Source organism: Spermophilus citellus, assembly GCF_964194105.1.
Source record: "Spermophilus citellus genome assembly, chromosome: 6".
NCBI lineage: Eukaryota > Metazoa > Chordata > Mammalia > Rodentia > Sciuridae > Spermophilus > Spermophilus citellus.
Window position 1 is genome coordinate 89,840,959 of NC_138187.1, and position 22,896 is coordinate 89,863,854.

Consider the following 22,896-nt stretch of genomic DNA (forward strand, 5'->3'; position numbering starts at 1 on the left):
TACTTAGGAATCAACCTAACAAAAGAGGTGAAAGATTTATACAATGAAAACTACAGAACCCTAAAGAGAGAAGTAGAAGAAGATCTTAGAAGATGGAAAAATATACCCTGTTCATGGATAGGCAGAACTAACATTATCAAAATGGCAATATTACCAAAAGTTCTCTATAGGCTTAATGCAATGCCAATCAAAATCCCAATGGCATTTCTTGTAGAAATAGATAAAGCAATCATGAAATTCATATGGAAAAATAAAAGACCCAGAATAGCAAAAGCAATTCTAAGCAGGAAGTGTGAATCAGGCGGTATAGCAATACCAGATTTCAAACTATATTACAGAGCAATAGTGACAAAAACAGCATGGTACTGGTACCAAAACAGGCAGGTGGACCAATGGTATAGAATAGAGGACACAGAGACTAATCCACAAAGTTACAACTATCTTATATTTGATAAAGGGGCTAAAAGCATGCAATGGAGGAAGGATAGCATCTTCAACAAATGGTGTTGGGAAAACTGGAAATCCATATGCAACAAAATGAAACTGAATCCCTTTCTCTCGCCATGCACAAAAGTTAACTCAAAATGGATCAAGGAGCTTGATATCAAATCAGAGACTCTGCGCCTGATAGAAGAAAAAGTTGGCTCCGATCTACATATTGTGGGGTCGGGCTCCAAATTCCTTAATAGGACACCCATAGCATAAGAGTTAAGAAGAAGAATCGACAAATGGGACTTAATTAAACTAAAAAGTTTTTTCTCAGCAAGAGAAACAATAAGAGAGGTAAATAAGGAGCCTACATCCTGGGAACAAATTTTTACTCCTCACACTTCAGATAGAGCCCTAATATCCAGAGTATACAAAGAACTCAAAAAATTAGACAATAAGATAACAAATAACCCAATCAACAAATGGGCCAAGGACCTGAACAGACACTTCTCAGAGGAGGACATACAATCAATCAACAAGTACATGAAAAAATGCTCACCATCTCTAGCAGTCAGAGAAATGCAAATCAAAACCACCCTAAGATACCATCTCAACCAAGTAAGATTGGCAGCCACTATGAAGTCAAAGAACAACAAGTGCTGGCGAGGATGTGGAGAAAAGGGTACACTTGTACATTGCTGGTGGGACTGCAAATTGGTGCGGCCAATTTGGAAAGCAGTTTGGAGATTCCTGGGAAAGCTGGGAATGGAACCACCATTTGACCCTGCTATTGCCCTTCTCGGACTATTCCCTGAAGACCTTAAAAGAGCATGCTACAGGGATACTGCCACATCGATGTTCATAGCAGCACAATTCACAATAGCTAGACTGTGGAACCAACCCAGATGCCCTTCAATAGATGAATGGATAAAAATATGTGGTATCTATACACAATGGAGTACTATGCAGCAATAAAAAATGACAAAATCATAGAATTTGCAGGGAAATGGATGGCACTAGAGCAGATTATGCTTAGTGAAGCTAGCCAATCCCTAAAAAACAAATACCAAATGTCTTCTTTGATATAATGAGAGCAACTATGAACAGAGCAGGGAGGAAGAGCAGGAAGAAAAGATTAACATTAAACAGAGACATGAGATGGGAGGGAAAGGGAGAGAAAAGGGAAATGGCATGGAAATGAAGGGAGACCCTCATTGCTATACAAAATTACATATAAGAGGTTGTGAGGGGAATGGGAAAATAAACAAGGAGAGAAATGAATTACAGTAGATGGGGTAGAGAGAGAAGATGGGAGGGGAGGGGAGGGGGGATAGTAGGGGATAGGAAAGGTAGCAGAATACAACAATTACTAATAGGGCATTATGTAAAATTGTGGATGTGTAACCGACGTGATTCTGCAATCTGCATTTGGGGTAAAATTGGGGGTTCATAACCCACTTCAGTCTAATGTATGAAATATGATATGTCAAGAGCTTTGTAATGTTGTGAACAACCAATAAAAAAAAAAAAAACAGTGGAGTTTACACTTTAATACAAATGACAGACATCTCCTCTAAGGATAGAGAGTTTATTAAAAAGCAGTGGTTCTCAGCAGCTGGTCTCAGGACCCTTCACATTTTCACAAAATACTGAGACCTCCAAAGAACTTATTAATGTGATCTATACCACAGTAGACAATTGAATCTACTTTTTCAAATCATTATTATATTTTTCAAAAAAAAAAACAACAAGAGGGTCACAGTGGCATTTTTTTTACAAATCTTTTTAACACCCAGCATTTCACATTTACATCTGCATTCAGTCTGTTGTGATACATTGTCTTGACTGAAGTTTATGAAGCAAATTCAGCCTCACACAAATGCTTAATAGGAAAAGAAAGAATGTTTCATCACCTTTTTGCATAACTGCAGACACTGTGAGTGTGTCATGTTCACTGTGGCAGATCCATAGTTTGCTAAATTTTAATTTTACTTGAAAGTATGCATTTTATCTTTGGCAACACACACTTATCTAGTTTCCTGAAGTCACTGCTCATCTCACTCATCTTTGAGAAAATGCCAAATACTCAATTCCAAATAACCACAGATGGTCTGTCAGTTATTCTTTCAAGTAAAAACCATACAAGAAAAAAGTTTAGCCCACAACTCAACTAAAGCAGTATTCTTACTAGGAAACCAATGGGCTTCAGTCTTTAGTGGAAATACTTTGTATGTACTTCTCACATCAGCACACAGAATATTAAGGAGATGTACTCAAGGGTCATCAGGTCATGAAATTTAATCATTATGGCTTGCTCCATCACCAAGGTCATTCTTAAGTGAAATGCTTTTTTATATTCTTTAATTCTGAATGTATTGAAAGAATGTAATTGCTAGTCCAGTTTGGTGCCAAGGCCTTGATTCATGATAAGGCCTTGACACCACCATTAACACAAAGTGTCAACACAGCAGAAAAGGCAAATAACTATTATGAAAAGTTTTGACTATGCTGACTTCCCGAGAACCTCGCTTTGAGAACTACTGCTTAGCAGTAAGGACCGGCTATGTACTGTGAACCTGGCATATTACCTGTAAAGTGCCTGGCACATAAAAAACTAGGAGGATAAATATAATGCTTGCTTATATGCTCCTGGGGACTCAGAAGCAGAGACAGAGCTCTTACCTGTGTGAGATAGAAGACGTGTGTGTGGGGAACTGTGAACAGAGCATTGACTGCGCCACGGAAGGTATAGATCTGTTGGTGTGGGTCCCCTACAAAGATCTTCCCGCATGGCTGAGATAGAACTATATTCATGATAGCTGAAACCGATAAAGCGAACAGTGAGAAATCTCAAGGAGTCCAACATACATAGCAAAAAGAAACTATATGTAAGAAAGAAAGGCATAAAAATGCTTTCACAAAACTAACCCAGCCAACAATGGACAACAAAGTTGTCTTTTCCTGCAGAACAGGCATTCAATCAAAAAAATAATTCTGTAATGGAAAAAAGAATATTTCCTGGTCTTTGGAATGCAGATTACTTTTAGTCCTAAGTGAACTATGGAGTCTAAGAAATATGAGGGAAATATAAAATGAGATAAATTGTCCTCACTCTTTAATAGTATAATACCCCAAAATTCCCTAAAAATCATGCTCATAATACTGTCTATTCTCTAGTAGCCACTTTAGAAATATACAACACAAGGGGCTGGGGCTCAGCGGTAGAGCGCTCACCTAGCACATGCAAGGCCCTAGGTTTGATCCTCAGCGCCACATAAAAAAATAAATAGAAACAATATTGTGTCCAACTACAACTATAAAAAATATAAACATATAAAAAAAGAAATATACAACACTAAACAAATTTCAATCTAAATTCCCATCTTTTCCTACTTAGCATAAGTTTAAGTCTCTATCATATCATCTGATGCCCTACTCAGTTAACATTCTAAAAACAATTTCAGCAAAACATAGGGAGAAAGATAAACCTGCTCTGGGTAAGGGAAACAGACAACTGTTGAAATCCTAAGTCAAATAAAAGGGATTTCTGAATGACTAGTATTTGTTCCTCTTCTTTATAACAAATAAGAATAATCAACTTATTCCACACATATGTCCTCTTACATAATCATGATGCTGTTTCTATGTATTTGAGACTACTGATGTCCTGAATAGTTTATCACCTGGGGTACAGTCCTGGGCCTCATCCACAAAAATGGCGTCAAAAGAGGCAAGCAAAGGCTTGCTCAGCTGCCAGAGTTTCAAATAGCCTGAAAGAAGGGAGCAAGAGTTATAACCCACAAGGGAAGCAGTTGTATTTATAAGACACCAATGTCTGGGAACTTGCCTACCATCATGAGTCATTTGGTAAGCCTCTTCTTTGCATTCTCCTAGCTTCCGCATATTGTCCCAGAGTCGGCTTGCTTCAAGGACACCATTCTAGAAAGCATGTGATACAGTAAACCAAAGTTTAAGGGCCCAGAAAAGACTACAATCATATTTTCACTTCCACATACACAAGTGGAGCAGAGGCATCATCACAAAACAAAGAGGGCAGGCACCTTCCTAAACTCCTAGGATCCCACAGTAATGTTTCAACTTCAGGAAGGGTCTAGAGGACAGAAATGAGTGGTAAGTTAAAGCCATCCAGGCACGGCAGAGAAAAGATTAGAGATTGCAACAGCTGACACAACAAAATAGTCCAAATGTTTTTCGAAATTTATGACTGATACTTAATTCAAAAAAAGAATGCAAAGGCCAGGCACAGTGGTCCACACCTATAAGCCCAGTATGAGGCCAGCCTCAGCAATTTAGACCCTATCTCAAAATAAAAAATAAAAAGGGCAAGGGATGCAGTTTAGTGATAAAGTGCCCTGGTTCAATCCCCAGTACCAAAAAATTAATAAATTTTTTTTTAAATGACGAACAACTGAAAAGACTTCATAGTGACATAGAAGATACAGATTTTTCCACTAGTAAATCAATATATAAGGTCAGATTCTGGGTCCATAACATCTCACAACAAGCTCTTATAAACTGTGGGAGGTCACACAATTCCTGTTCTCATCTGTTAAAAGGGAGGACTACTACAAGGATTAAGTGAGATGTCTAATACCATACAATTCACACGTGTCAGGAAAGGCCCACAGTCTCACCTGCTTATCTTCAACTTCCTATGAGCAGTTCTAAAGAAGTGAAAAAACAGAAACCATACCAGATTGCTAATGTTTAAGACATTTAGATACTTACCAGCTTCTCACTCTGTTCAACCATGACTCTCTGTCCTTGGCTGTTCTTACACCAAATAGGCACATGATCAATCGTCAGCTCTTCATCAGCCGAAGCAAAGAAGTTTTCTAAAGTCTTACACACTAGCTTGGCCCTTATGAATCCACCTTTCCCTTCAGCAAGGACGGAATTAACCATAAAGGGTGTTAACTTAAAGAGATTCAACTTCTTCTTCAGCTGGTACCTGTAATGCACATCCCAAATGAATAGCAATTGGCTTTATTGCAACTGTGCTACTGAGTGTCTCCCTGTCTCCCCCATTCTTTCCAGAGACACCACAAAGTCACTCCAGATATTATATACAGATGAGACAGAATGTTTAAAAGCTATAGGAGTTCTGCAAGATCCATGTCTGATTTGACAGGGCTTATACCAGGCTTTTAGGAACTCACATACCACAACCTAGAAGAGGATCAACTCACAGAGATACCACCATCACAAGGTGTGGTCCATAGTCTAAGTGACTCCCAAAGGGACTCAAAGCTTCTTGAAACCTTCATGTCCATGAAACCTCAGGTGTGTGCACCTTAGCTGAGCCTTCTCCCCACCCACCTTTCAAGGAAAGCCTAAAACTGATCAGGATATAGGAATTTTAAACAAGACATTTTGACTTCCTATGCCTTAGTTTCAGAAAAATGAGAATGCACCCTCAGTAAGGTACTGCTTTGCGTAAATTATTTTACAGGATAAAAGTACATATCAGTAGAGCTATCTATCTCCTCTCTGCAAACAGAGATAATAGTATTACATTTTCTTAATGTTATGGGACAAATTCATATGTGATCAATAATCATCATGCGAAAAGGGCAAAAGAACTGACAATGACACCATCCCTGGCAATGCTCACTTCCGCCCAACGTGTCCATAGGCCATGGAATGAAAGGTTTTACAGATGACATTGCTGGGAAAAACGAGCTCAGCCTGCTTTGCGATGCTCTTGTTGAACGTTACATACAGAAACCTGCTCTCAGACCACTTCTCAGCGTACTTGACCAGGGTAGAGGTCTTCCCAGTGCCTGTGGAAGCCAAGAGGAGAGGATGTGACCCTCTGACCAGGGAAAACATGCCAAAGGATGCCCATAAGGTCTTGTTCAGACTTATCCCACCTCAGGCTTGAGATCAAGACAAGGACAAAAGATAAAATGATAAAAGTGATGCCACGAAGAGAGCAGCAAATTTTAAGTCAGATTAAGGTGGGCTGGGATTTTGTCTCCAGCAGACCTCGCTTGAGCTTCAGTTTGCTCCTTAGCAATATGTGGGGACACTGAACTGTGACGTTTATAAGAGAAAAATTAATCAACTACCCAGCAGCAGGAACTCAGTAAAAGGTAGCTATGGCCAACCTAACTGCCATTTAAACCTCTAAAGAAGAATATGTAAATGGGACTCAAGGATTCTTTTGATCATTCTGAACTCTCTTGTCTATTTCACCTCTCCATCATTCTTTCAAATATTCAGTTATTTCATGTACCTTTAATTTAATAAGTATTTATTGAGCTATTTCTATGTTCAGCTGCATGCCAAGCAATATGAGATATAAAAAAACATATGCTACAATCTGTTTGGGAATAACATACCAATACAAGGTGAAATAAGTGACAAAAAAATCAGAGTATATTGATAACACAGTATATTGAAAAATAATATGGGTTAGAAACAACAAAAAAACTCACCTGTCAAAGAACAAAAATGGTACTTCTTACTCTACTTAACAGGACTGTTCTGAAGATTGATGAAGTCATGTGGAATACTGATAAACACACCTGAGTTGGCTATTGTTACCATACAATATTCAGGGACCAAGTAATTAAAAGAAGATTAGTTAGAGTTCAGTAAATGTATATTTAGAGCTCAAACTCTTGAAGAAGGCTTAATCAAGAAGAAACAGATAGTGCAAGTTAACACAGCATGGCAAAGAAGACCGAGAAAAGTGGAGTGAGGAGCAAGGGAGAAAGAGGAGAAAAAAGCAGGGAAGGGAGAGAAAAGGGAAGAAGACATATCTTTCTCCAAAGAGAAGCTTCTCTAAAGCTTTGCATTCTGGCTCTATCATTGACTTGCTTATTTGACCTGGAGCAAATATGAGCTTTAATTACTTTAACCGTAAAGTAAGAATAACTAACCAACCTTACAGAATGTTGCTAGGACAAGAAATCTGCAGGCACACTAAAGGCATTTAATAAATTGTTGTCAGCAGAATAGTCAGGAAGAACAGTAGAAGGAAGGGATTACAGGTAGAGAAAAGAGCACAAAGTTTCAAACAAAAGACTAACCAAGTACCTGAAAGACTGTAAGGAGATCAGCTCAGCTGATCTGAGGGACCACAGTGACAACATATTTAGGAAAGCAGCTAGAACCACATGGAGGGAGAGCCCTTTAGACATTACCCTACAAAATTAGGGAGTTACTGAAACCCTTTGAAAAGATTAACATGTCCTGCCTCTGCCAGAAGCAAACGGTGACTGTACATGTGCAATGATAAATGACTGGCTCAATCAATCGCAGTGATAGACCCCCAAAACGAATTCCTATGTGCTACCTGTCCAAATAGGAATTCCAGTATGAATGTTCCCTGGAGTAATAGGAGAAAACAAGGAGTCCTTGGACAACCACTTTTGAGATTATTTGATCAAGGTAATTTGATAAAAGATAAAGGTACAGGGCTGGGGATGTGGCTGAGTGGTAGGGGGCTTCCCTAGAGTGAGGCCCTGGGTCCCTTCCTCGGCACCACCAAAAACAAATAATAATAATAATCATGGTACAGGTGCTCTGGCAGGTAATGATAAAGAGATGTAGTGGTAACAGGCAGGAAACAATGACATCGTGAACCTGATGCACTATTCCAGAAATTAAGGTGAGCTCCTTACCTGCAAATGCCATAATTTTTACCACCTGTAGAGGCTCCATCTTATGATTCAGAATCAGTTGTTGTTCATGTGTAAGCTGGATGGTCTTCTTTCTATAATCATTAAAGAACAGAAATCAGACAACCATAGACAAACTGCATAAATGAAAGTTGACTCAGGACTCCTCTTAGAGGGATAAAAATACTCTAAAACTAGATTGTGAGGCTGGTTAAACAACTCAGTGAATCTTCAAAATCACTGAATTACACTCTTACAAAGGCAGAAATTTACCTAATGTAAATTATGCCTCAATAAATTTGTTAAAGCAAAACACCTTTCCTTATGCGTGTATAAGAGTCACAAACAGAAGAAAAACCACACACAAACATTCATAATATCTACATACCCTGGCCACACAGATGGTTCCTCTTGAACTTTAGTGGCACAGGAATTCTCCTGAAGATACAGGCAATAGAAAATGTTGTAATGAATCCTAATGGGGAACAAAATTAGATTTAGAGACTTTCAAATTTAAATCATAACTTGTATCTTATTTTTTCTCAGATGTATTTAAACTCCTTATCATTTCTAAAAAGAAAATACCTATTACCATTTGAAACAAAGATGGAAAGAAAATAATTTAGATCATCTCTACAGCTGACAAACATACTCTCAGGAAAACACAGTTCTAAAAAAGGTGCGTTGCTTCTATGTTGAGGGAGACCAGGACATGCCCTAGACAACAAGAGCACTAGCTGTGACCTTAAGAGACAATCAAAGAAGCAGTAAGAACCAGGGGGAAACAAGTATAAACCCTGCTTCCAGCAATTAGAGTTCCTTTCTCATAATACAACCTTGTTGATAAACCTAGTGTCCTCATCTTTCTAAACAGTTCCGTTGCTCCCCATGTCTTGTAAAGTAATGCTGGTTTAGAAGCGTTTAAGCTTCTAAAGGAAAGGTGCTATTGTGGCTCATGTGATTACAAACACAAGAAATCAAAAAAGCCTCAAAGTCACCAAGATGACAAATCAACAGAGGTCAAACTAAGTCTACCATAAGCTACTCCAAAATCTACACATGTACACACGCAAACTCCCTGCATCACCAATTCCCACAACCAAGCATGCTGTGCTGACCCAGAGTGAGAGGAGCTGGTGTCCAGGCATCAACTCTTTTTAATGCAACAGATACTTTTAGGAACACATTATTTCAGAAAAGCAGGAAGACATACATGAATGAAACAAAAATCAGCTATCATACTACTACAGATTAAACTGTGTCCCTCTGAAATTTGTAATTGAAACTCAAACCCCAAATGTGACTGTTTGGTATAAAGAAGCAATTAGGGTTAATGAGGTTATATGGTTGGGGCCCTCATCCAAAAGGATTATTGTCTTTATCAGAGGAGATTTCACCAGGCTCTATCTCCTTGCATGTTGGGACAGAGAGAGGAAGCTACTGTCTGCAAGCCAGAAAGCTGGTTCCTCACCAGGAATGGAATATACCACCACCTTATTCTTAGACTTCCAGCCAAGAACATAAAACAAAAGTCTGTTGATTAAGTCATCTATTCTGTGGTACTTCATTATGGCAGCCTGAGCTAAGACATATCTCCTGCTCCTCGTCTATATCTATGTAAATAAGCAGATGATGCGTATGTCCAGACTTGCATATAAGAACATTATTCATCATTTGTCCACCTGAGTCCTATTATAAAGTTTCTTGCCCCTTGCCTTGATGCCATGCAGTGAGCCACAACAGAAACCAGTTAACAAAATGAAACTCAAATCAGAAAAACAGCAAACACCTGGACATTTCTGGCAAATGATGTTCCCTCCTCATACATGACCAAGGATGACTGGTTCACCTGATATAGCCAGTCACATTTCTTTGGGGGCTAATTGCAGGGTTCACTATCTTTCCCCAGAGAAGAGCAATCTTCCGTGAGCTCTCCTGCTTCTTTTGGATCAGCTGCATTATTGAGCCACCTGGCTTCACCATAGAGGACAGGCCAACCCACTCTGGGTTTCATTCTAACTGTGGCCTACAAGATCTTCCCTTGCCTGCTCCCCATCCATCTCTCATTATCTTACATGAGCCTCTCTCTTATTTCCTGCACTTTGCCACACTAGACTTTTTTCTTCCTTATATGTTGCAAATTCATTTCCGTCCTTTGGGCCCTTAAATGATCTATTCCTTTCTTAAAGGCTCTCGCTACAAACTTCAAAATGACGGCTTCTCCTTGACATTCAGATGTTACTTCTCAGAGAAATGTTTTTTTCATGCAATATAAAACAGGGTGGCCCACCTCCCTGTCATGTTGCTCTATTCTATCTTCCTAACACTACTTATCACTAAAATGCTCCTTCCCACATTTACTTATGTATTTATCTTCCATCACTAGAACAAGAATTTTATATTTTTCAGTGAATTGCTAGTGCCTGCATGACTATCTGATAGGTGGCAAGTACTCAATATCTGCTGGATGCACATATCCCTCTGAACCCTGACCTGTGCACACTTCAGCACTCTGCTAAGAGAAACCATAGAAGTCACTCTGAATTAGTAACCCATACACTAGTACCTTGCTTACACTAAGTGGTAAAGTGTATAATACTTTTCCACAATTTGTGACATCCAGCCCAAGAGTGAGAAATGGAAAACACAGTCAGGTGTGAACAAAGACAGCCTTTGTTAATGAGTGGACTTCACCTAAAGCTTCAATACCCATGAACATAAAATCTACCTCAGTGATATTCTACAGTAACGTAACAATTTATATTCATAAAGCATGCTTACTGCAACTCCACACTGAAACTTCCCAGTCTCTTCATCTACAGAGGAAAAAACTGAAGCTAACCAGTTTTAATGATTGCTGGATACATGTTGGTGAGTGGCAGGAGGGGCTATTACCAAGTCTGAGACCTTCTCACTTATCACAGTGTCTCGTCCCTTCCAGGGCATTACCTATTGCTGATGTTAATCCCCTTCTCCCTCATGGCGTAGAGGAGTACAGCTATGCAGTATAAGGTCTCGGTGACATCTGGCATGGTCACTGTAGAGCTAGGTCTCCTGAGGCAAAAGAGCAGCTGCTGGATGTCATTCACACTGCTGGAGAGGAGCACCATGGCTGCCACCAAAGCCCAGACATTAACACCCTGCAAGGCAAGGTGCAAAAGATAGGAGGAGAGGCCCAGGCACAGGCCACAATCAGGAGGAACCATACCAGAGAACTAGTGAGGAAAGCCAAGTCTAGGGTTCATGTGCTACCTACTCCATCAGAACTGAGCCCATATTTCTCAACTCACCTATGGGAAACAAGAGAACTTTTTTCCTGCCCTGAATTCTGTCTTTTCCTTGCTTTTGGATTTGAGATCTTAGTTTTCTTTAATTAAATAACATTTATAAAGTATCCAAAAGAATCTTGCATAGAGATGACACTCTAAAAACACAAGTTCCCTCTCAAATCCCCATCTCTCCTCTCCAGGTAAGTGTAAGTCCTCAGGTACACAAGTACTCGGCAGAATCAAAACAGGTAACTGGCTAACAAGTTCCTACCTGTACTGAAGAAAAGTTAGAAATACAAAAGAAGACTGCAGTCTTTAGGGAGGACATCAAGACTGACAACTTCCTAGTGTTGTGATGTTAATTTACTTCTGTTATTAAATAGTCAATAATGGACACATCTTTATCATTCCGACATTACCAAACATCTCCTTGTTAAAGAATGCATTCCAAGAAACAGAAGTCCTATCTTCCTCTCGCTACAACCATCCTGGGAAAGAAAATGTGCTGCACCACCATCTGCAATCATTTTACTCAGGAAAGAAAGGGGATGCAGATGCCAGGACTTCTAGTCCTATGTGGCTAACAGAATGCTGGAAAAGGTGCAGGTACCTTCCAAGACAAAGCATGAGAACCCCTGATCTGGGTGAGGAGCAATCAGACTGAGATTCAGGAGCAATCAGACTAAGATTCAGAAGTTCCAGCTTCTCCTTACCTCACTGTGTTGGTAGCAAGACCCTTCCTTAAATTTCTTTGGCCTTTCAAATAACCAAAGCTGACAATGGAATGGGCTGTTTTGTAAAGAAATTCTATTACTGAGTGTTCAGAGGTTAGATGACCCTCTTTTAGGAATATTTCACAGAGAATTCCTCAACAGACTGGGAAATTAAACTAAATGTTTCTGCAAAATCCCTTCCAAATTCAAGAATCTACAATTTTACAGCCTCTTTTTTCTCTAAGGTGACCAAAGACAAGATTAATGCTTCTAAGCATTCAGGGATACATAAAAGTTTTGAAAATGAACATAATCTTCAGCTGAACCTGATCACTAATGTACTTTCTTCCAGTGGAAAAAAGATGCCACCATCCCCCCCTGTCCCCCAGATCCTCTTAACACACCCCAGCAGCCATGAAGAGATCAGGCAGGTACTGACGCACGCACGCCTCTGCCTCAGGAAGAAGGGGATGGTCCCTCAGACTCCACAGCACCCTCTCAGGGTCTACGCTTGGGGAGCACTTAGTGGTGGCTGTGTATCTGTAAAACATTCAGAGAAGAGTCCACAAGATAGATGATCATAAGCAATGATGTGTGAGGAAGGACTTAGAAAACCATTTCCCTCACAGGAAGAAGGAAGCTCACCGTATGAGGTTCAGCACACACAGGTCTGACTCCTTCTCTATGCCACAGTTCAGCAGGATGCCATCCACCTTGCCAACAGCTTGCTCTTCATTCATCAGGTATCGATGATATAGCTTTTTCCAAGGAATGAACTATGTAGTTAAAATACAAAAACAAAAATAACATGCAGGCAATGATTAGTACAAAGTAGATTACATAAACCCACACAGACAATCTTCTACCAGTTGAAAAGCAGTTATAGGTCACAAATTATAAGCTGAACAGATCATGTAGAAATATTATACAAAGTTTGGTTAGAAACTAGAACTGGGTCTTGTTTCTAACACTAACTAGTTATAGTTTAGGAAAACCTAGTGCTTCAGTTTCTATATCTGGAACATCAAGTCACTAATAGAGTTTCAATGAGGACAAAATAATATGACAACTATTGCTATATTAATATCAGACAAAGCAGACTTTAAGTCAAAAACTGTTACATGAGACTTTAAAGGATGTTATATAATGAAAAAAAGGTCAATTTACCAAGAAGATACAATTTTTGATATGTATCAAACACCAGAGCTCTTAAACAAATGAAGCAAATACTGATAGAACTGAAGGAAGAAATAACACCCAATTTCAAAGGATGAAACCCGTCAGAGGATGAATAAGGAAATAGCACTGAAACAACACTACAGACTCATAAATCTAACAGATATATTCAGGATGCTCCACTCAACAACAGCAGAATATATACTGTTCTCAACATGAACATTTTCCAGGACAGATCACAAAACTAGTGTTGAAAAGTTTTAAATGGGACTGGGGTTTTGGTTCAGTGGTGGAGCACTCGCCTCACACATCCAAGGCCCTGGGTCCGATCCTCAGCACCACATAAAAATAAAATAAAGTTTAAAACAATGAATTATGAAGTATTCTCTTAAAAAGAAAATGGGCTGGGATTGGCTCAGCGGTAGAGCACTTGCCTAGCACGGGCGGGACCTGGGTTCAATCCTTAGCACCACATAAAAATAAAGGCATTGTGTTGTGTCCATCTACACCTAGGAAATAAATATTAAAAAAAAAAAAAAGAGTTTTTAAAAAAGTGTTTTTTTAAAAAATATTTATTTTTTAGTTGGACACAATACCTTTATTTCACTCATTTATTTTTATGTGGTGCTGAGGATTGAAACCAGGGTCTCTCACGTGCGAGGCGAGGGCTCTACCGCTGAGCCACATCTCCAGCCCCCCAAAAAGTTTTAAATGACGAAATTATACAAGATATCTTTCTCAACAATGAGATAAAACTAAAAATTAACTTATCTGGAAAATATATAAATACACAGAATTTAAATAACACATGCTTAAAACAACCAAAGTGTCAAAGAATAAATCACAAAGAAAATTAGAAAATACCTGAGGCAAATGAAAATGAAAACACAACACAGAGGTATGCAGTGAAAGCACTGCTGATAGGAAAGTTTGTAGCTATAATTACACTTAAAAAAAAAAAAGAGGAAAGATCTGAAATGAACACTGTACCTATACCTCAAGGCACTAGAAAAAGAAGAAGCCCAAAGTTAGCCAAAGAAAGGAAATTTAAAAGATCAGAGGAGGTGTGGCATGATGGCAGAGGACCTGCCTAGCAGGTACAAGGCCCTAGATTTGATCCCCAGCACTTGGGGGAAGGGGAGAGATGTGTAAAAAACATTAGAACAGAAATAAATGCAGAAGAACAAACAAAACAAAATTAACAAAACACAAAGTGCTGTTTTTTTTAGGCAAGAAAAATTAAAATTGGGAGCTAGAGATATAGCTCAGCTGGCAGAATACTTGCCTCGAATGCACAAGGCCCTGGGTTCAATTCCTAGCACCACACACACACACACACACACACAAAAAAAAAAAAAAGAAAAAGAAAAAGAAAATTTTAATAAGCCTTTAACTAGACTAAAAGACCATTCAAATAACTAAATTACGAGATAAAATAAGGGACATTAAAACTGATGCTACACAAAAGGATTATAAAAGAGTACTATGAACAATGATATACCAATAAATTGAGTAACAGAAGAAAATAAATTCCTAGAAACACAACCTATCAAGACTAATTCATAAAGAAATAGAAAAACTGAAGAGATCAATGAGTAAAATGGATTAGTAATTTAAAAACTTTCAAAGAAGAAAAGCCTATGACCAGATGGCTTTGCTGGAGGATTCTACCAAACATTTAAAGAATAATCGATGCTAATGTTTCTCATATTCTTCCCAAAAACTGAAGTGAGGGAACATTTTCAAACTCATTCTATGAGGCAAGCATTACCAAGATATTAAAGCCAGACAAAGACACTAAAAGAACAGAGCCTGAGAACTATGACAGATTGTTGAAAATAAATACATCATGTAATTGTTAATAATGATAAAAACAGCCTTATCTACCATTTCAATAGGTAAATACAAACTGGGACACTATCCCAAGAATCTTCTCAAGCAGAATGAAAAAACAAAACAAAACAAAACAAACTCTCCCTTATTCCCACCTTCAACTTCTGAGTTCACACCAAAGTGCTCAACTAGTGGACAGAAATACAATGACACAAACAGAATTCACATATGAAAGCAGGAAGATATTTCTCTCAAGAAACTAGGAGCTAGGATCATGAGCAAAGAATGAAGCTGGAGTGATGCTGAAATTTCCTCCAAAATCTTTTGTTTAGAAGAAAAATTTTCTCTATCTTAATATATCATGCACTCCATCCCTAAATGTTTAAACATCAGAATGTTGAAGGGAGATTTAATCTCTGTATCTCTGATTTGTCCCCTATAGGTGTTTAGGGGATAGGTAATCGGGCAAAACATTCTCTAGTCCTCAGGTTTACCTAAGAACCCAAACCTGTACTAGAAAGGAGGATAATGAACATAGGACAGAGAGCCAAAGCAATAATATGACCAACTGTAGCATCAAGAAATCTTTTCTAAAAGTAGAAATTCCCACTATCAATCTCAACAGGTACTCAGGGTGATTCCAATGCAATACTCAATGATCACCTGTTCTCTCTCTATAAATGGTGGAACATAATGGAGAATGTAGAAATGAATAAGACAATCAGCTTTCAACAAATGGGATAACCAACTTAAATCATCAGCTTCTAACAGTGAGAAAATAAGCTTAAGTAGAGAAGAAAGCTGTCTAAAACTGTAATACAGTATGTGATAAATTATGTTAACAGAAGTATAAATTGCTATAGTAACACAAAGAGGAGACAATGATTAACCTCAACAGGATGAAATGAGAAAGAATGATGAATACAGAGTTAAGCCTTGAACAGATATGACGGACCCTTCAAGTGGGGTGGGGAGATTAGAGCACACCGTGGTGGGCCAGGAACATGCAGTTTACAATCGAGACAGAACAGAGAGATGAGCTGAGATGAACAAAATAAGGAGACTAGATTGACAGAGGGGACAAGCCTGGAAGGCCTGAATCTAGAAAGTCCCAAGCTTTCAATTTTGTGAATATTTCATCAAATTTGACACAGGTGCATTAAAATGGGACAGAGATCATAACCTAGAGATTGTATTAGTATTATTATTTTAGTATATATTATGCAATTATAATTAATTATAATATAATTTTTATTTATTTAATGTGTGTATGTGTATATGTGTTACTGGGGATTTACCCCACAGGCTCTTTACCACTGAGCTACATACCCAGCCCTTTTAAAATTTACAGACAGGGTCTCACTAGGTTGCTAAGGCTGGCCTCAAGCTTGTAATCCTCTTGCCTCAGTCTCCCAAGGTGCTAGGATTATAAGTGTGCACCACCATGCCCAGCTTATTTAATTTTTTTTTTTTAACATGCTCCACATCTGGAATGATGGGACAAAAATAGATTAAATGCCCTTTGGAATATGGACATTATTCTGAAAGGAAAGGAAAAACCACCATTTCTGAAGAGATCATTAAATAAAGCTAATATACAAGCTTTTAGAGGGACTTTCACTCAACTGAGCACTTTACTTACCAGTGGGTCACTGATTATCTCCTTCCAAAGGTGGCACACCAAGCTCAGATTACAATAGAGGTCTTCCACAGGGAGGAAGGCAAAGATGTGCCTCAGGACTTCACTAGGCAGACTACAAATGTGGCTTGGCACTTCTTGGCAGGGCAAAGTCCCAAGCAGCCCATAATATGAGTCAGGAATGGGGTCAGGACCAATGTCCTCAATGTCTTGGCCAGTTTCTCCCAACTCTGCAAAGCGCTGTGACAAACAGTCCTCTGTCTCTTGCCTGGCCTCCCTAGGCCTTGTGCATAATGACGACAAATGTCGTGGGGTTTTCTTAGCAACTCCATCCCTGTGGCTGGTCCCTGTGGCATTATTACTCTCTTCCTCAAAGGACCAAGAGCGCTTTCTGGGAGGCAGAGCAGACCCCGACGAACCCAATCTCTCTTCTCCATCACCTTCCTGAGGCAGGGTACCACTGCTCTCTGCAGCAAAGATCATGTCACCCTCCAAGTCCTGACAGTTGTCCTGGCCAACAGAACTGCTTTTGGCCATGTCATTGGTGCGCCGCTGCTGATCAGCTAGGAAGAACTCAGGGTTGTATCTCTGACATCCTTGACCTGTAGAGAAAACGCAAACAGAATGGACAAAAATGATCCATGGCTGCTGACCTGCAGTTGATCCAAACAAGACAACCTAACTGAACAACAATGTTCAATTATTGATGTAGACAGAGGAAAGAGACAAGGATATGTTTATGGGTCAGGAATGTATATAAATAGTTAATTCAAAGGAGTACCAAACACATATTTGGAAATAGATGGAGACCACTCTTTCAGTGGTGTGATGGCCAACTTTATAGCTTACAATATACACAAGCAACAAGTCATAATGCTGCACAAGGACACCTGAATGGATAGAAAGGAAACGACTGCTCCCATTCACACATCTGCTCACATGAGGCATGTCCTGGCTTTCTCCTACAACAGCAAGTCTACTTTTGTGTGAGTAAAAAGGAATATGCTTTAGGTTATCAAATTTGGAAAGTCCTACTCTTCTCATCTGATGGAGTTAAAGCCCTTTTTATTTCCTCTGTGAAGCTGATGCATTAATTTATTTTTTTAAAAAAGAAATCAGAATTATTATCATATAATTAGAGTGGTATTTAATCTCTTCTACACTTTATTTAAACACCATTTACTAACTACTCATAATTCTGAGACAAATATAAAGTGTCAGTCCATGATCTCACAGACATTTCAGGCATGTAATGAAGCCTACATAGTGATTTCCCATATCCCCATGCTATTTTCAGACTCCAAAAAAATTATTTCTAAAAGCCAATGAAGTAAGCACCTTATAAATATACAACTAAATACACAACTATATACATTCCTTTCTAAATGGCTATGGCCAAAGTCCTTACTTCGGAAAGTAAGAGAATAAACTGAAAGAAGGCTCGACCTTTAATTAAATTTATGGAAATGAAATTAATATTTCATAATTAACATTAGGGGAAAAAACAATTATAACTGCCTCTGATAGATATCCTGAATTTTAAAGACAATAAGGCCTGGTTAAATCCTGCTATTTGCTAATTGTCAGATTCAGTCACACTAATAGTTAAGATCCTACTACATGCTTAGTGCCATATTCCAAATGCTACAGAACTCACAACATAGATGAGAAGTTCACTTGTACACACAAAACAAACTAAATATCAGACAATATGTAGTTTAAAATTGGTTACAGTAGTTCCCAAAACTGACACATATTATAATATTTAAAGATGAATAGATTATATTTAAATTGGATTCTGAAATTAGACATACCAAAGGGAACTAAGGCAATCTAGATTATACTAACAGGTATGAACAAAAGCAGGAATTCATTTGGTACAGGGAAGGGTAATAAGAGAACCAAAATCCCAGAAGTAGAATTTCTGCATGTTTATAATTAATACCAAAATGAGGAGACAGAAGAGTTATTATCCTGATTTGATCATTACACACTGTATATACACATTAAATTATGATATGTATCCTACAAATGAGTACAATATGTCAATGACAACAAATATGTCAATTTTAAAAATTAAAATTATTAGGTAATGAAAACGAAAATTTGATTCCATTGTATTAACAAGAAAACATATTAAGTTCTTAAGAATGGCTGTAACATTATAGAAAATAATAATGGGATATTTATTAGTTATCAACAATTCATTATCACATATTCCACTTGATTTGAAAAAAATCTGAAGTCAAGGAGAAAGGTTACTGCAATGGTCCAAATACTAGATGACAGGGCACACTGTGCCATGAAAGCACTGAATGAGGAAATATAACAACACAGTGGACCTAGTGACAGTTTGGACAAAGATGATTAATACTCAAGTAATTACAAGTGTTTCTGGACTGGCAAACTGGTGATATTGGTTCATGTCTTTTATCAGGGTATAACTATACAAATTAAGAGGTTCCCTGGGGTTTTTAATCAACATTATAAGAAGACAGAATTTTCACAAAAAATTCAAAAATAATGAAACAATTGTCAAACTATTACAACAGGACTACAAAATCACAGAAGCAATATTTATAACTACTTTTATACTAGAAGCTATCCAAAGGCCATACAGACTACAGATTCTGAAAAGCAAGATATTTTCTTGAAGACATACCCCTACTCCCTCTTTTTGTTCTGGGTCTAGGATAGAGACCATGATTCGGATCTCTGTTTGTCCATCTCTGACTGAAGGGCTGGGTCACAGTCAAATGACTCTGAGCCAAATGTTGGCAGTCGATGGCTGTAAGATGCTTCCGCTTAAACCGTCTCACTGTATTATACCAACAGGCAAAAGAAATGGGATATTCATTAGTTATCACCAATTCTACAAGGCAGTCAGCAAATTATACTCAATTTTTTAGGAACATAGTGACTAATGAGTGATTTTTTTTAAACTATTTTTTTAGTTGTAGGTGGACACAATATCTTTATTTATTTATATGTGGAGCTGAGGATTGAACCCAGGGCCTAACACTTTCTAGGCAAGCGCTCTACCACTGAACCCCAGCCCCAGCCTATGATGAGTGATTTTATTGATTACCCAATCAGCCCTTCTGTCTTCCCTATATGCCCACCATCTTTTAGTCATTTCACAATGTCTTAGGATTTCTTCTTAAAATTTAAGAATTTCCAATGACATTATAAGATTCTAAAATGAGTTTTTTTTTAGTATTTGTTACTTAAACTTCCTAGAGAACTTTATCATGAGATATTTATTCAAAATGAAGTTGCCACTAAGGAATAAGTGATATTTGGCAGCTTTTCCTTGCCTCTGTCTAGGCCACATATGTTCCTACATTAACCACAAATAAATTTAAGAGTTAACTACAGCTTTTAAAAAAATAATAAGAACTTTTATAATTTAATTTTTGTCCACTGTTTTTTTCAATTGTGGTTAGAAAAACATATATATAAACTTAAAAGAGTCGGCTATGATATTTTAAAAAACAAATTTACCATCCCATACACACACACACACACACACACACACACACACACACACACACACACCAGTATCTATAAGTCTCAGAAGCAAGCAAACATAATAAAACTACTGTAAACTACTCAAGAGAATGACCATAATGCAGAGAGCTCTCAGGCCCAAGAGCATCTCAGTACGGAGAATAGACTTAGGACAAGAGAAAGGCCCCAAGAGAAAGAGAATAGAATCCACTTTTCAGGACCTTCAGAGGAGGAAAGTTCCTATTTTCTCTCAGCAATATATCGCAGCATCAACTGAGCCTAAAATTCTGTTTCAATAGCACCAAAATAAAGGGGCTGGAGGTATAGCATAGTGTTATAATGCTTTGGTATATGTGTGAGGCCATGGGTTTTATCCCCAACAACAACAAAAAAAAGTACAAAAATATTTAGTGTTATATTACTCATTTTCTGTCAGGCAATGCTTTTTCATATTTAGCCAAGATTCTTCATGCTTCTCTGTTCTGCAGGTAAGATCTAAATACCTCCTCCTTCCTCATAGCATTAAAATTATAAGTAGAATAGTTTTTTGTTGTTGTTTTAAGATAAGTACAGAGGCTGGTGTGGTAAAGCAGCTGAAGAGTCTGAGGCAGGAGGATCGCAAGTTCAAAGACAGCCTCAGCAAAAGCCAGGCACTAAGCAACTCAGAGAGACCCTGTCTCTAAATGAAATACAAAATAGGATTGGGGATGTGGCTCAGGGTTCAAGTGCCCCTGAGTTCAATCCTCAGTACCAAAAAAAAAAAAAAAAAAAATAGTAGTACAGATATATAGAATTAAAGTTACCTTTTGTAGGAGATGATCAAGAGGATAAAAGCAGTTCCTTACCAGTACCTTATTTTCACAAGTCCTAAAATAAACTGAATCTCACTAGCCATTTCCTTTATACTTTAAAACATATAAAATCAAAACACTACTAAGTATAACTAGTACAGTTAATATTTTTTAATCAATATTCCTTCCCAGTAACCAGCCTCTTCAGAAAAATCACCCTTAAAATTTCCACTAATTCGGGCTAGAGTTGTGGCTCAGCGGTAGAGCACTCTCCTAGCACATGTGAGGCCCTGGGTTCAATCCTCAGCACCACATATAAATAAAATAAAGGTATTGTGTCCGACTACAACTAAAAAATATTTTTTTTAAAATTCAGTAATTCTTTTAAGGTGTAATATAAGTTTTTTAAAAACTTCATGAATTGTAAGACTTCTCAAAAATAAATTATACACACAAAAATAGTTCTGTGAGCCACTCTAAAAGGATGCTGAAGACCACAGAACCACTGAATTTAGAACATGCAGTACTACCATTGTTAAGCTACGGCAACATCAGTTATAAAATGCTCACTTTGATGAGAGCAACACTGATTAGCATAGATGATGGCCCTAACAGAAGGACTGGGTTTGAGTCCAGCTGACCACTTGCTTGCTATATGACTTCAGGTAACTTTGCTTCTCTCTTAGAGACTTAGGATTAAATGAGAAAATATATCCAAAACTGTTTGTCAAATATAAAACCCTATGAGAATATATCTATCTGCTTCCTCTATTTAACAAGGCCTATCTGATTAACTTTCTTAAAACATGGAAATATCTTTAAAATATTAAGATGACTCCATCTAATGGGACGACAAGAAGTACAGCAGCAGCTAGCCCAATTACAGCCAAATCTGTGTTGGAAATAGCTTTATAAAATAGCACGTAAGGGGCTGGGGATGTGGCTCAAGCGGTAGCGCGCTCGCCTGGCATGCGTGCGGCCCGGGTTCGATTCTCCAGCACCACATACAAAGATTTTTTTTTTTAATATTTATTTTTTAGTTCTCAGCGGACACAACATCTTTGTTGGTATGTGGTGCTGAGGATCGAACCCGGGCGGCACGCATGCCAGGCGAGCGCGCTACCGCTTGAGCCACATCCCCAGCCCCCAAACAAAGATGTTGTGTCCGCCAATAACTAATAAATAAATAAATATTTAAAAAACATAAATAAATAAAATAGCACGTAATATCTCAATTACTCATTATTAACAGAAAATCAAATATCTTCATTGCTTTAATGAATTCGTAAAATTTTTTGTTGTTTTTCAACAATTTCTCTAAACAAGTCTTATTCACCCACATAAAAGCAAAAAAAAAAAAAAAAAAAAAAAGGAAAGTTTTCTATATAGAAAAGGATATGTTTGAACTTCTCTAGATTGTGAGAAAAAAACAAAGCCTGATACCTTTTAAAAATAAGACTTCAGGGGCCGGGGATGTGGCTCAAGCGGTAGCGCGCTCGCCTGGCATGCGTGCGGCGTGGGTTCGATCCTCAGCACCACATACAAGCAAAAAAGATGTTGTGTCTGCCGAAAACTAAAAAATAAATATTAAAAATCCTCTCTCTCTCTCTCTCTCTCTCAAAAAAAAATAAGACTTCAAATTTTACCACCTCTGTTTAAACCTTTCATATCAAAAATAAAACCCAATTATTATTTTGTCTGAAAGAGGCCCTATGGTAAGAATGGAAAAGAAATAAGGAAGAGCTGTGAGGTGCCTTCCAATGTAGAACTATCTGGGCCCTAGATGAGATGCTCCAACTTGGCTCTCCCAGAGGAGCAGCTGCAGGCTTCCATGCATCAAACCCCTTATTCCTAGCTATCAAAATGATCTCTAGTCTCTTCAATATT

General features: G+C 38.1%; 1 protein-coding gene across 5 annotated transcripts in view; it reads right to left on the reverse strand.

The window, feature by feature from the left end:
- FBH1 (F-box DNA helicase 1) overlaps positions 1-22,896 on the reverse strand; it is a 56,941-nt gene that overhangs the window by 24,687 nt on the left and 9,358 nt on the right. For 3 of the 5 annotated variants that reach the window (XM_081299303.1, XM_081299305.1, XM_081299306.1), the window contains 12 exons: positions 19,371-19,526; positions 16,712-17,310; positions 12,706-12,836; positions 12,465-12,600; positions 11,028-11,218; positions 8,467-8,553; positions 8,082-8,173; positions 6,065-6,233; positions 5,179-5,401; positions 4,281-4,368; positions 4,113-4,199; positions 3,112-3,248 (listed from right to left, as the gene is read on the reverse strand). In XM_081299303.1, coding sequence (XP_081155429.1) covers positions 3,112-3,248; positions 4,113-4,199; positions 4,281-4,368; positions 5,179-5,401; positions 6,065-6,233; positions 8,082-8,173; positions 8,467-8,553; positions 11,028-11,218; positions 12,465-12,600; positions 12,706-12,836; positions 16,712-17,310; positions 19,371-19,526 — 2,096 coding nt within the window. The remainder of the gene's footprint in view (positions 1-3,111; positions 3,249-4,112; positions 4,200-4,280; positions 4,369-5,178; positions 5,402-6,064; positions 6,234-8,081; positions 8,174-8,466; positions 8,554-11,027; positions 11,219-12,464; positions 12,601-12,705; positions 12,837-16,711; positions 17,311-19,370; positions 19,527-22,896) is intronic. The other 2 variants (XM_081299304.1, XM_081299307.1) reach the window with 2 other exon arrangements.